Source organism: Rhincodon typus, chromosome 33 (genome assembly GCF_021869965.1).
Source record: "Rhincodon typus isolate 14 chromosome 33, sRhiTyp1.1, whole genome shotgun sequence".
In the NCBI taxonomy this organism is placed as follows: Eukaryota; Metazoa; Chordata; class Chondrichthyes; order Orectolobiformes; family Rhincodontidae; genus Rhincodon; species Rhincodon typus.
The window spans coordinates 3,398,128-3,413,783 of NC_063364.1; the positions used below are offsets into that span (position 1 = coordinate 3,398,128).

A 15,656-nucleotide genomic window follows, 5' to 3' on the forward strand; every position below is an offset into this window, starting at 1 on the left:
CGCCTTGGTCACTACAGGGCAATTTAACGTGGCTAGTCCACCTAACCTGCACATCTTTGGACTGTGGAAGGAAACCAGGGTGCCCGGAGGAAACCCATGCAGACACGGGAGAATGTGCAAACTCCACACAGACAGTCACCCAAGGCTGGAATCGAACCCGGATCAGGTGTAGCACTTCCTGCGGTTGCAGGGAAAAGTGCCGGGTGTGGTGGAGCTGGAGGGGAGTGTGGAGCGGACAAGGGAGTCACGGAGAGAGTTGTCCCTCCGGAAAGCAGATAAAGGTGGGGAGGGAAAGATGTCTTTGGTGGTGGGGTCGGATTGCAGATGGCGGAAGTGTCGGAGGATGATGCGTTGGATCCGGAGGTTGGTGGGGTGGTACGTGAGGACGAGGGGGATTCTTTTTTGGTTCTTATTGCGTGGACGGGGTGTGAGGGATGAGTTGCGGGAGATGTGGGAGACACGGTTGAGGGCGTTCTCGACCACCGAGGGGGGGAAGTTACGGTCCTTGAAAAACGAGGACAACTGAGATGTACGGGAGTGGAATGCCTCATCCTGGGAGCAGATGCGGCTGAGGCGAAGGAATTGGGAATAGGGGATAGCATTTTTGCAGGAAGGTGGGTGGGAGGAGGAGTATTCTAGGTAGCTGTGGGAGTCGGTGGGCTTGAAATGAATATCGGTTTCTAGGTGGTTGCCCGATATGGAGACAGAGAGGTCCAGGAAGGGGAGAGAGGTGTTAGAGATGGTCCAGGTAAACTTAAGGTTGGGGTGGAAGGTGTTAGTGAAGTGGATGAACTGTTCGAGCTCCTCGTGGGAGCACGAGGCGGCGCCGATACAGTCATCAATGTAACGGAGGAAGAGGTGGGGTTTAGGGCCGGTGTAGGTACGGAAGAGGGATTGTTCCACGTAACCTACAAAGAGGCAGGCGTAGCTTGGTACCCATGGCTACCCCCTTCGTCTGTAGGAAGTGGGAGGAATTGAAAGAGAAGTTGTTGAGTGTGAGGACGAGTTCGGCTAAGCGGATGAGGGTATCAGTGGAGGGGGACTGGTCGGGCCTGCGGGACAGGAAGAAGCGGAGGGCCTTAAGGCCATCGGCATGGGGAATGCAGGTGTAGAGGGACTGGACGTCCATGGTAAAGATGAGATGTTGGGGACCGGGGAATTGGAAGTTCTGGAGGAGGTGGAGGGCGTGGGTGGTGTCACGGACATAGGTAGGGAGTTCCTGGACCAAGGGGGAGAAAATGGAGTCTAGATAGTTGGAGATCAGTTCGGTGGGGCAGGAGCAGGCGTTTTATTGAGTAGACAATTTCATAATCAGCTTAGTCAATAGTTGTCCTTGAGAAGGTGGTCATGAGCTCCCTTGAACAACTTCAGTCCATTTGTTGCCGGTAGGGAGGGAATGAATTCCAGGATCATAACCCAGCAACACTGAAAGAATAGCAATATTTTTCCAAGTCAAGATGGTGAATGGTTTGGAGGGGAACTTGCAGGTGGTGGTGTTCCTTGTCCTGCTCCTTGTTCCTCAAGATGATAGTGGTCGTGGGTTTGGAAATGCTGTCCTTGGTGAATTTTTGCAGTGTGTCTTGCAGATTGCGCACACTGATACCACTGAGTGTCAGTGATGGAGGGATGAATATTTGTGGATGTGATGCCAGTCAAGCAAGTTGCTTTGTCCTGGATTGTGTCAAAATTCTAGAGTGTGGTTAGAACTGCATTCATCTCGTCAAGTAGGGAGTATTCCATCATACTCCTGATTTGTGCATTGTAGATTGTGAATAGGCTTTGAGCAGTCAAGAGATGAGTTACTTGCTACAGGATTCCAAATTTCTGACCTGCTCTTGTTGCCGCTGTATTTATATGGCCAGTCCTGTTCAGTTTCTGGTAACCCCCAGAATGTTAATAATGAGGTATTCAGTGAGGCCATTGAATGTCAAGGAGCAATAGTTAGATTCTCACTTATTGGAGATGATTATTGTCTGGCACCTTGCGTGTGGCGCAAATATTATTTGGACCTCTTGTGTTGCAGTGGTCATGTCCCTATCTCTTAACCAGGAGACTCGGGTTCAAGTCGCACCTGCTCCAGAGATGTATAATAAGATCTCTGAACAGGTTGATTAGATAAATGGGTTAAAAAATAATTACTTATTACTTGTCAGCCCAAACTTGGATATTATCCAGATCTAGCTATTTTCGGACATGGACTGCTTCACAATCTGAGGAGTCACAAGTTCTGTAGCGCACGTCTTACAGCAATATTGCCAGGATGTTGTCAGAGCCCATAGCTTTTATAGTATCCAGTGCTTCCAGACATTTCTAGGAGTGAATTAAGTTTGCTGAAACATCTGTGATGCTGGGGACCTCTGGAGGAGGCCAAGATGGATCATTTTACTCAGCACTTCTGGCTGAAAGTTGTTATAAATGCTTCAGCCTTTTGCACTGATGTTCTGGGCTTCACCATTGCTGAGGATGGGAATATTTGTGGAGCTGTCTCCTTTAATGAGTTGTTAGATTGTCCATCACTAGTCACGACTGAATATAGAAAGACTGCAAAGCTTAGATTTTACCTAGGTAGACAAACAAGAGGCTAGAAGAACACAGCAAGCCAGACAGCATCTGGAGGAAAGGAGCAGTCAACATTTCGGGTATTACCCTTCTTAATGTTGACTGTGAGTCCTGAAGAAGGGTAATACCGGAAAAGTTGACTTCTCCTTCCTTCCAAATGCTGCCTGGCTTGCTGTGTTCTTCCAGCCTCCTGTTTGTCTACCTTGGATTCCAGCATCTGCAGATTTTTTGGAATTGCTTAGTGTAGTCAAGTACTTGCTGTTTATGTAGTTTGGTATATAAGTAGTCCTCTTTTATCACTTCACCAGGTTAACACCTCATTTTTTAGTATGCCTTGTGCTGCTGTACACTTCATTGAAGTTGGCTTGATGGTAATGGTAGAGTGGAAGATATCCCGGGCTTTGAGGTTACACATTGTGTTGGAGTACAATTCTGCTGCTGGTGAGAACTTACAGTGCCTCATGGATGCCCAGTTTTAATTTGCTAGATGTGTCTGAAGTCTGTCCCATTTAATATGGGTGTTAATGCCACACAGCATGATGTAGGGTATTCTGAATGTGAGACAGGCCTTCAAAAGGCCTGAACAGTCAATTGAATCTACTTTAACGGAATAAAAAGTTTGGCAAAATAATTTAAATAGCCCTGGATTTATGTTTGGATCACTGAAATATGTTTGCTTTTATATAGAGATTTGGATACCAATTTCACAATTCCTGTTTAGCTGCTGTGTGGCAATAGATTTTCTAAAATTACGCTCAGATTTACATTAAGTAAACAGTGTATGACTAACTTTATAATTCAGATGCCACCCTAATTGTACTAATACAGGTGAAAAGAAGACAATGTCCACAGCATCAGCTGCAGGAAGCCAACAGATCTACTCACAAGGAGGTTCATTCCAGCCTGGGCGAACGGGACAAACGTTCAGGTAAATTTATGAGCATCACGGCTTCATAGCAAGACTGGATGGTATTTATTTTCATGCAAGGAGTCTTACAAGTAAGGCTGATGAATTAAGGGTGCTGATTAATACATGGGGATATGAAGTTATTGCTGATGCAGAGACAAGTTTGAGGGAGGGACAGGACTGACAGTTCAATTCCTTTGTGTGTCCAACTGTCTTTCTCTCTCTTTGGGCTCTTTCCTGTCGTTTACTCCCTACCCCACCGACCTCCGTATTTTCTGCATGTAAACTGACGTTTTCCCAACCACCATCAGTTCTGAGGAAGGGCCACCTGACCCAAAAAGTTAACTCTGTTTTTTCCTTCACAGGTGCTGCCAGACCTGCTGAGCTTTTCCAGCAACTTTGTTTTTGTTCCTGTCAGTTCAGTACTCTGGGTTGAGGAACCTCCAGGCAAAATGATAGCAGAGGTGTAAAAGATCAGGTTCTGTCCTAATATTGGTCAACAAGTCAAATACGGCAGTATGGAGGGGCAATATCTTAGAAGGTATCTCAAACGAGGCCATATGGGTCGAACTTAAAAACAAAGGGGGGGCAATCACTTTGCTGGAGGGTTTACTATGTTCCCTCAAGCAGTCAAGGAGAGATGGTTAGGCATATATAGGCAAATCTCAGAGAAGTGTAAAAATAGTAGGGTAATATTAGGAAAGGATTTCAAGTTCCCCAATAGGGGCAAGAAAATAACCATGGAAAGAGTAGGGCCCATGAAGGGCCAAAGTGGCAATCTGTGAATGAAGCTGGAAGCTACAGCTGAGATTTAAATGAATACTTTGTGTCTGTATTCACTATAGAGAAGGACAATATAGTTTTGGAAATCAGGGAGGGGACTGTGATATATTTGCATAAGTTAGCGTTGACAGAGCGGAGGTATTTGTGATTTTCACAGGCCTGAAAGTGGATAAGTGCTCACACCCAGTTTCAATGAATCCAAGGCTGCTGTGGAAAGTAAAGGAGAAGATTGCCGGATCTCTGACATTAATTCTGAAATCCGTTCTGGCCACAGGAGGGGTACCAAAGCACCGGATGACATCTAATGTGGTACTTTTATTCAAGAAGTGTTGTAGGGGTAAACTAAGAAACTGCAGGCCAAGTGAGTCTAATATCAGTGGTAGGGAAACTATTGGAAAAAGTTCTGAGGTACATAATGTATCTCCATTTGAAGAGGCAAGGATTAATCAAGGATTGTCAGCATAGCTTTGACAGGCAAAGATCATTTAAAGTTTTTGAGAAGATTTGTAGCTCGGGTTGTGGATGAGGTTGTAGACTTGCTCGCTGAGCCGGTGTGTTTGATTGCAGACGTTTCATCACCCTGCAAGGTAACATCGTCAGTGCGCCTCCGGTGAAGCATTGGTGTTCTTTCCCGCTTATTATATATATGCCTCAGTTTGCTGGGGTGGATGGCATTACTTCCGGTTCTGTTTTTCGGTGGTTTGTATATCAGGTCCAGTTTGATGTGTTTGTTGACTGAGTTCAGGCTGGAATACCAGGCCTCCATTGATTCCCTGCTATGTCTCTGTTTGACGTGTGCTATTATGGATACGTTATCCTAGTCAAATTCGTGTCCTTCTTTGTCCGTGTGTATTGAGACCAGTGAGGAAGACACGACCAGTTCTGCCTGTCCCTCCACCTACCTTTCTATCAACAGCTGCAAATGTCTGGATAAGTGAGGGAAGAATGTACCAAACATCACCCTCATGCTGATGGCCACCTTCATGTGTAGCTGCATCAAGTTGTGTGTAGACCCTTGATATGCAAACACCAAGTGTCACTACGTACTGAGGTTCTAACTGTCCCAGGTTTTGCGAATGATGGGACAGGCCTTGGCACCGCGGAATACTCCAAGTAGTTGGACCTTTCCATATCACCTTTCCTTTATGGAGAAATTTACAAAGAAAAACAACTTTGACTACAAGTCCATCAGGAAGTGGTCAGCACATAGCAATCTTGAGACCTTGTAGGAAAAGGAGAGGATGGATTCTGTTGGGTAATTCCCTGAGCAGACTGTCAGAGTCATTTGACAGAATGCCTCATCACCAGAACTTTCCAACAAGCACCAAAACATTGCTTGGCCGGTGGTGTGAAGAGCACTACCTATGAGACCCTTCATGTACGCCTGGTCTCTCTGCGACACCACACACTGCCCTTGAAGCAGCTTTGGGAGTGTAGAGTATGTCACACATCTCCTGCTGGAATGTACCTTTGTGAAGGAAGTCTGGAGAGAGAAGCAGTTGTTCTTGTTGAGGTTCCTCCACAGCTGCTCCATGATGTAGGACTGTATGCTTCTGCGGTTTGTTCCCCAGGACACACACCAAGACAAACATTGACTGTGCCTGGAGGACCATCAACACGGTGAAAGATGCTGTTTGATCTGCCCAAAATTTGTTGATCTTCCAGAGCAAGGAGTTGGCCTCGACCGAGTGTTGCTGAATGGCACATTTCAAGGTCCAGGACTATATGCTGCGGGACGTTCTAAAACTTGGGGCAGCTGCCGCCAAAGCACAGTGGTGAAAGACCACCATCTGAGGTCTTACTCCCAAAGTTCAGTTAACAGACCCACCTGGTGCCTCAAATGTATGTAAATATTCCCATGTGTAAGGAAGAAATGTCTTGGGTTTGTTTGTTCTCCATATGAAGGGCTATACAGAATCGAACTGCCCTAGTGACTATGTATATCAAGATACTTTATAAATAAAGTATATATTTGAAATTTTTTAAGAAATGTTAGTGTAGTGTACATGGACTTGAGAAAGGCTTTTGAGAAGGTTTTGCATTGGCAGGCTATTTTAAGGAATTAAGAGCCTATGGGTTCCAGGGCAATTTGACAAATTAGATCCAAAATATGGCAGGAAACAGAGGGTGAAGGTTGAAGAGTGTTTTCTGACTGGAAACCTGTGGTCTCACCCTGAAAAACATAACGCATGGATGAGGTGTGTTCTTACAAATACAATTTATATTTGGGATGTTTTGAGGAAGCCTTTCTTCGCTGTTTGAATTATCAAGTGCTGGATGATGTGTTGCAAGAAAGAAGAGCATTTCCTTATTTCAGTGTAGATCTGGTAGGCAATTTTGGAATAAGTTGTAAACACTTCTAAAAATTCAATAGCTGACCAATGACCTTGCCAGTCTTCAGATTATTTTCAGTTTGGAACAAAAAGAGATTGCATATTGATTGAATTATATTTTTCTGTAATGTAGAAGTCAGTTATGGTAGTAAATTCATTATTGAAATTTTCATCACAATTCACCTGTAAACACCATCTTCCCTCAACCTCCTATATCTTTTAAATACAGTGGACATAAATAGTAATTATTTCTCAACTGGCCTTATTGATGTTTAGAATATTATTTCAAAATTGATAGTTCCAAAGCTGCTTATGTCCTAACATACACTAAGCCCCACTTACCCATTTCTGACTTGCTTAATGATTACATCAGTTCCCTTCTGGTCACTTTAAAATTCTCAAAATTGTTTTCCAATCCCTGTATATGCATCATTCTCCCAAATTGATTCCACACCTAAAGCCCTCCAAAATCTCTGTTCTTGTCCGTATCTAGCTTCTTGTGTATTTCTAACTTTAACTCTTCATCATTGGTGACAAGAGGGTTGGTTAGCTCAGTTGGCTGGATGGCTGGTTTGTGATACAGAGTAATGTCAACAGCAATGGTTCAATTCCTGTACTGGCTGAGGTTACCACAAAGGACTTTGCTTCACAGCCTCTCCCCTCACCTAAGGTAGGGGGACCATCAGGTTAAACCAACCCCAGCCATCACTGTCTAATGAGACAGTAGGGCTGTGGAAACTTTATCCTTCCTTCAATTTTTACCTTTATCTTTACCTTCAGTTGACAAGGCTTAAGCATGAGAAGTTTGAATTCCCTTCATAAATCTGTCTACCTCTTACAATATCCTTCTTCAACACACTCCTTAAAACCTACTGCTTCAAGGCTTTTCTCAACTGACTTAATATTTCCTTATGTGATATGATGTCAAATTTTGTCTGATAACACTCCTGTGCAGTACTTTCAGATGTTATATTGAATTAAAAACACTGTGTAAATGAATATTGTTGAGGATATGGTTGGTTGTTTGGTAACTGATTTGTAATCTTGTCTATTCAGCACGTCAATGGTACCTGGTGGAAACATCATTCAGCAAACATCCTCAGCAGGCCAGATTTTAGCCCAGATATCTCGCCAATCAAATGCGAACCAGGTCTCTGCAACATCCTGGACTGGGAGTCGACCACCTTTCCCGGGGCAGGTGCTGTATGACAGTTTTGATGGATTAATTTTAAATAGTTGGTTTCTGAACAACAACCTAGGATCTACAGTTGATGATTTATACTGAAACCTCTATTATGTTTAATTTATTATCACATAATTTGTAGATTGTTTTTAAATTGTGAATTATGGGTTTACTTTCTTATAGTGAATTCTGGTCCAACGTTACTACTAATCATGCTGTTAATAAAACTAAATGCCCTGACTTTCTGCCAGATGTATGCTGTGTTCTAGATCATTGCAGCACTTCAGCCCAGGTTTGCAAAAAGAAAGCACTGTCACCACAACTTAAACTTCAATGCATAAGTATCATTTTTTGAGATATTTTCTCACTTGTTGATTCATGTACTGGGAGATGGATGTTCACTTTGCAGTCATTCAAGTAAACTTTGTTCTCAAGGTGTGCGTAACGTTGGCAAGATTGCATTTTACTGCCATCGCTAAGAGTCAACCACGTAGAATGTAAAGGTCACAATGAATTGATAGGAGCAGATTATCTCCCCCGAGGGACATCAGTATGATAATGCAACACCCTTCTATTAAAGTACAATGAGGAGTGAGTTTGAATTTGGTTCATGAAGCAACAGTCAGAATATTTATTTATTCCTGTACAGATTCCTTGACCCATCGCTGTGCAGTACAATTTCGAAGCTCTTGTGTTAATTTCTGTGTTCCCTACATTAGAACATGGTGTACTTTTTTTTTCCCTTCACTATAAGCTTTTAACCTAATGGACTGTAACTTCCAGAGATCTATGCCAATCCAGCAAGGAAGCACAAAGCATCCACTCACTAACCTGCCAGAGATCTAGTCCCAAATCTTGAGGCCTCCCAGGCCTATATCAGTGTTGACAATGGGTACTCCATACCTCTAGAGACGCAACAGACAGGCACCATCCCCTGTTGCTATCAATGACACTCTGCCATTCCAAGATCATTGTCTGAGCCCTTTGGACAGGGTTGAAAGAAGAAAACACCATCATCTCTTACAAGGAACAGATAAGACAAAGAAGTAACACACTTGCATTTGTATAAAGTCATTCATAACCTCAGGACCTTCCAAATAAAACAGATGAAACCCAACACAAATAGATTTGAGGTAATACATGCTGGTAGGAAAAATAGGGAGAACGTTCTGAGTGGAGTAAATAAACAAAGTCATCACAGAGCACCATTACAAAATCACTAAAAGTTGCGCCACAGGTTACCAAGGCCATGGAAAATATCAAGCAACTAAGCTTCATTTCTAAAGGGATCTGTAACATGTTATGCTAAACCTCTTTTGAACTTTAGTTGTTTTCTGATCGCCAAATTACGCAAAGGATATGAGTCACTGGAGACATGCAGAGAAGATTTACAGGGGTGATACCAAAAAACTGTGGGTATGCACATAGTGAAAGGATTGACAGTTTGGGTCTCTTTTTGGAAAAGTAAGGCTGACTGATGACCTAATGAATCTCTTCCAAATTATGAAAGCCCTGTCCAATGGAAATGTAGCTAACGATTATCATCACAGTCATGGACCTTGAAAATGAAGGTAACTCAGGAGATTGGCATGTTGGCTCAGTGGTTAACAATGCTGTCTCACAGCACCAGGGACCCATGTTCAAATCCGGCCTGGATGACTGTCTGAGTGGAGTTTGCACATTCACCCCAAGTCTGCGTGTGTTTTCTCCCAAACGTGTGCAAGTTAGGTGGATTGGCCATGCTAAATGTGGATTATGGGGATAAGGTGGAAGGTGAGTCTGGGGAGATGCTCTTCAGAGGGTTGGTGCAGACTTGATGGGCCGGATTGTGTCTTTCTATACTGTAGGGATTCTATGAATCCATGATAACACTAATAGTACTCAGTATAAATGCAAATTTATTCAGTCACATATGTACAATGGCTAATATGTATAATACATTGTGTCTTATATAGGATAAAACAGCATTTTTCTTGAGTCACTATGAGCAGCACCGAGCTGTGTATTTCTAAGCTAAACCTGTAGCTGGCACAGTTCTCCAACCAAAAAACAATTAATTTCTGAATGAACTCAGACGATCAGTGGTCCAACTCACCTTATTAGTATTCAACCCACCAAACAAGCTGGCCCTTGAGAAAACTCAGCATGGACACCAGAGTGGATACCTGGCAAATTCACCCCGCTGCTTAGAATCGTAGAGTCATAGAGATATACAGCACAAACAAACCATTTGGTCCAACCCATCCATGCCGACCAGATATCATGTATAAATCTAGTCCCATTTGCCAGCATTTGGCCCATATCCTTCTAAACCCTTCCAATTCATATACCCATGCAGACGCCTTTTAAATGTTGTAATCGCACCAGCCTCCACCACTTCCTCTGGCAGCTCATTGCATACACACACCACCCTCTGCATAAAAAAAGTTGCCCCTGACATCTCTTTTATATCTTTTCCCTCTCATCTTAAATCTATGCCCTCTACTTTTGAACTCCCCCACCCCTCGAGAAAAGACATTGCCTATTTACCCTATCTATGCCCCTCATGATTTTATACACCTCTTTAAGGTCATCCCTCAGCCTCCGATGCTCCAGGGAAAATTGCCCCAGCCTATTCAGTCTCACCATATAGCTCAAACCCTCCAACCCTGGCAACATCATTGTAAATCTTTTCTGAACCCTTTCTAGTTTCACAACTTCCTTTCCTATAGGAGCCTCGTTATTAGACTATGATCTCAGGGCACACTCTACAGGCACTGGCCACAAGCATCCAATGTCTGTGGACATTAGCGTCCAATTTGTGCCAGTGTTTAAGAGCCCACCTGGCGCATCTGCAGTCACTTAGAGGATGCTTCTGAAATTCCATGCTGTACCATGGTCTGCACCAGCAATTATCGTTGTAATGCAGCAACAGGGAGACTGTTCACTCAGAGACATGTATCCAGCTCATGGACCGAACCAAGCAGTACCTTCATGCTCTTCACTTGCTTTCATAGTACACAGAGTCCCTGCTTTGCATTGATATTGTGCACTTTGCCCCTTTCAGCTATGAATGCCAGGCTCATTATACTCTTGTTTTGCATTCTGTTCAGCACAGACACAAAGGAAGGAAGATTGACATAGTTGTCCGCTGGTCTTGGGGATCTGAGGCCTCAGGTCTCAGCCTTCACTCAGGGGTTCCCAACACAATAAATCAAGGGCACACTCAGATGCCAGACTTGAAAGCAGTCAGTCAGTCAGCCACTCAAGGTGGTCAAGAGTAAGGATGCTCTCAACATAAAGGGTGAGGAACTGAACGTTGGACAGCCCATCACCTGTGTTGAGTCTCTCTACCCTATTGTGGGCTCTTTTCCTCCTGGAATGAAGGAGAGGCAGGCATGAAGGGAGATGAAAGTGGGTGGCAGAACTCAGAGGGCACACAGGGTTACTGGTGTTGGGAGAATGCGATAGGTGAGTGATGAAGATGTTGCAGGCATTAGTGAAAGTGGTAGGGGCTGAGCCTTGGTGGGAGATTGGTACAGTAGCAAAGTGAGTGTGAGATATCAGAGAGAAGATGGTAGAACTTGCCCATGTGGAGTGGAGAAGGACATTGACCTTCCTCCTACAGTGCTTGCGTTCCTTCAGAAGGTGGAGACTGCTTTATCCCAGGTGGCATCCTCGGACCAGGCTGACATTCTCTGGTGATGTGACCTTCACTGCTGGTGCTGGGAAAGAGGACAGCCCACCTTTGTACCATCCCATTCTGCGGGACCTTCAGGCCCCTGACGTCAAGCAGGCCAGCAATTTTCCCTCTGCTATGTTCAAGGCTAATGTCAGGAACAGTGCTAGTCCAGGTGCACAAAGGTCTTTTAAAGATGGCACGGGTGCAAAGGAAGCTGGTGAATTCCAGGTTATCCACTGAGTCATAAGTTGTTTTAGGAACAGTACAATGGGACTGGAATTGGATGTGAGAGATGCCGTAGAGCCAGGGTAAGTTGTTAATGAGGCAAGCTTGGCAAAATACAGCAAGAAAACCCGATGAATTCAAACTTAGCAGAAAGAATATAAGATTCACCCTAATAAGTTTACACAAATCACTCTGAAACGCCTGAATTGAACAAAACTGTTTTTTCCAAAGCCATTGCTCAATCAGCTGTAAAGTTCCCAGCTACATCAATGCCTGTTGCTGCTGCATTGTGTGAGTTTGGTGTGTGTTTTCTCTTGATTTTTTGAAAATAATTTGAAGCAAAACTGTAGAAAGAATTTTGAAAGATTTTATTCCGGTAGAATCTATATTTAAATGCTTCGTTTTTCATTTAGAGAGGAAGTCAGGACAATCAAGAGAGGAATCAAGCAAGATTAATTACAAGACGCATGCTTTCTTTTGTTTATGCTAAGAATTCTTTAGAAAGCCTACAAAAAAATTGTTTATTTTTCCCCTTTCAAATTTCAACGTATGCCGTCCCTCATTCAATAACAGAATTTATGTTTCTTTCTTTTACCAACTAATTTGCAAAAACTATTCAAAGATTAATTTGATATCTTTTTGACCATACATATAATTTTCTTCTTTTACTTATATCTAGCTCTGAGAGACAAGTATAGATGATTCAAGTCAAAAAAACTTGCATTTTTATCACTTGTGCTTTATTTAGTTTCTGCTTAGAACTTTTACACAAATATTATTTAGGAAAAAGATTTAATTACACACATGGGCCAGTTACATCCAGCGAGTCCCGTGACCCAGTAATAAAATTACCAAAGAAATAATAAAAATAACAATTTTCAGCATTTATCTACTCAAGCACAGAACTAGAACGTTGCCATGACCTAGTGCAGCAGCAGGTTAAAATTCAAAAGCCAGGTATGCACTGGAACATGATACAGAAGCCCAAAGCACTTTGCAAGATGATTAAAGTGCAGTTTAATTTTATCAAGTCTTGTTGAAAGGTTTTTAAAATGAAGGACGTGCAGAATATCTGGCTTTATAATCAGAGACATAAGATGTAAAAGCAAGGAAATGATGCCAAATATTTATTAATGCTGGTCAGGTCTCAGCTAGAATATTGAGCCCAATTGTGTGCACCACACTTTAGGGAGATTGTTAGGTTCTGAGACTGGGTGCGGAGAATATTTGCTGGATGATGGCCTTTCACTTGGAGAAACCGGAAAAACTGGGATTATTCTCCTTAGAGCAGAAAAGGCCTATCATGAAATATTCAGGAGAAATTCGCACTGGCAGGGGGTTGATAACCAGGCCGAAATCAGAATTTTTTATTCAGCTAATTGAAATACACTACCCAAAAGAATGGTAGAAGCAATTGCAAAATCAACCTGTATCGATACTTAAAAAGGAAACAAAAAATCAGAATAACAGGGAAAGTGCAGACAAGTGAGGCTAAACTGGATAGCTCTAATTAATGAACCACATACCACAGTGATTCAAATGGTTTCTTTTTAGGCTTTGGTTCTGTGAAGTTTAGCCTTACCTGCCTGAATTGTGCACCTCGTCTTTGTGTGTGTGTGTGCCCGTGCCCATACGCACCTATATACATATGTATAACGGCAAGTTAACTCAGTTGGCTGAACAGCTGGTTTGTTTGCAGAGTGACACCAACAGCTTAGGCTCAATTCCATGTACTGGCTCAGATCACCATGATGTGATCACCTCATCCCTCGCCTGAGGCCTACTGGCCCTCAGATTAAACTCACCACCAGTCATAGAGTCTGAGAGATCTACTGCACAGAAAAAGGACCTTCAGCCTGTCATGTCTATGCTAGTCAAAAACAATTACCTAACTATTCTAATCCCACTTTCCAGCAATTGGCCCATAGCTTTGTTTTCCTTGACATTGCAAGTACACATATAAATGTTTCTTAAATGTATAGAGGGATTCAGCCTCTACCACCCTTCCAGATTTCCCACCACCATCTTAGTGAAAAGGTTTTTCCTCACATGTCCTCTAAATGTTCTGCTTTTTACCTTAAATGCATGCCCCCTGGTCTTTGATCCCTTCTGAAGGGTAAAAGTTTTTTCCTGTCTCAGGAAGTAGGCTGAAGATTGGCAAATGCAAATCAATACAGATAAGTGTGAGGTGTTGCACTTTGGAAAGTCCAACCAAGGTAGGACTTATACAGTAAATGGTAAGGTCCTGAGGAGTGTTGTGGAACAGAGGGACCAAGGACTACAAGTACATAGTTCATTGAAAGCGGCGTCACAGTTAGACAAAGTGGTGAGGAAGGCATTTAGTATGCCGGCCTTCAATGGTCGAGGCATTGAGTATAGGAGTTGGGATGTCATGTTACAGTTGTATAAATCATTTGTGAGGCCGCACGTGGAGTATTGTGTACAGTTTTGGTCACCCTGTTATAGGAAAGACATTGTTAAACTGGAAAGTGTGCAAAGAAGATTTGTAAGGATGTTGCTAGGACTAATAGGCCTGAATTATAGGGAGAGGTTGGTTAGGGTAGGACTGTATTTCTTGGAATGTAGGAGAATGAGGGAGTGACTTTATTGAGATGTATAAAATCATGAGGGGCATAGATAGGATGCATGCATATAGCCTCTTTCCCAGGGATGGGGAATTGAAAACTAGAGGGCATAGGTTTAAGGTGAGAGGGGAAAGATTTAAGAAGGACCTGAGGGGCAAACTCTTCACGCAGAGAGTGGTGAGTATATGGAACGGGCTGCCAGAGAAAGTTGTTGAGGCAGTTATGATAGCAATATTTAAAAAACATTTGGATTGGTACATGGATGGGAAAGGTTTAGAGGGATATGGACCAAATGCAGGCAACTGGAACTAGCTGAGTGGGCACCGGAGTCAGCATGGACCACTTTCGGCCGAATGGCCTGTTTCCATGCTGTATTCCTCTATGACTCTATATTCTACACTAGCTATGTCCCTCACAATTTTATACATCTCAATCATGTTCCTTCTCCATCTGCTCTGTTTTAAGGAAAACAACCCCAGTCTGTCCAATCTCTCCATAACTGAAGCCCAGGCAAACATCCTGGTAAATCTCCCCTGCACCCTCTCCACTGTAATCACATCCCTCCTATGAGTGCACATAGTATTCTAGCTGTGGCATTCACACCCAGTAGATAATTATTGCAATATCTGCACACACATCTTAGCATGCAAGGAAGAAGAAGGAAAGGAAAGAGTTTATAATTCCGAATGACTTATAAATTATTTCACATGATTTCTAGAGTCTGGAAAGTTAATGTCCAATGAGGATTCTTTCATTTGTAGCGACTTAAATTCAGACAGGTTTATCCAACCATGGCAGGTGTTATAGAATTACTTTTAAAGTTCACAACATCACAGCAATATGAGGTTTGCACATAGAGTTAGCTCCTCTTTTGAGTAGAATAGAAAATTTCTGCTGAAACTAGGTTTTAAGGAGGTTTACTTGGACTTTAAATAGGCTTGGGTTTTAGCCTGGAACCAGGCTATTGTGTTAGCAGCTGGTTCGATTCTTGGCAGACTGAGCTAACATTTCAAAAGTACGCAAGTAAGGCTTCTCAAAGACCGGAAAAGCTTTTGATCATATGATGGATCCATTAAGGAGTCAGTTCCAACTTATCAATCAGTTTCTTTATCTCTGGGCAAGGTGCAATTTTTCATCTTAGGAGATAGATAGGGCTATTACCACATCCACAAATATAGCAAGGCAAATTTTCTATACCCCTGTTCAAAACCACGTTCATTGTATGAGATAATTAGTTGGCTTTAGCCCCTTTGCAGACATAATGAGTTTCGACGGTGGTGCTAGGGAGTATTATTGTTTAGTGTTCCTTTGTATTTGTTGACTGCAATTTTCACACAATACAAGATTCAGTCCAGTTTAATACAAGAGATTCCAAGAGGATGTTTGTCTAATCTCTGACCTGGTAATTGCTGATTAGAGC

The 15,656-nt window shown here is 42.8% G+C and overlaps 1 protein-coding gene across 1 annotated transcript in view; it reads left to right on the forward strand.

Moving 5' to 3' along the window:
* arnt2 (aryl-hydrocarbon receptor nuclear translocator 2) overlaps positions 1–15,656 on the forward strand; it is a 347,885-nt gene that overhangs the window by 272,230 nt on the left and 59,999 nt on the right. Inside the window, exons 14-15 of the mRNA XM_048616062.1 lie at positions 3,388–3,487; positions 7,639–7,780. Of these exons, the coding sequence (XP_048472019.1) occupies positions 3,388–3,487; positions 7,639–7,780 (242 nt within the window). The remainder of the gene's footprint in view (positions 1–3,387; positions 3,488–7,638; positions 7,781–15,656) is intronic.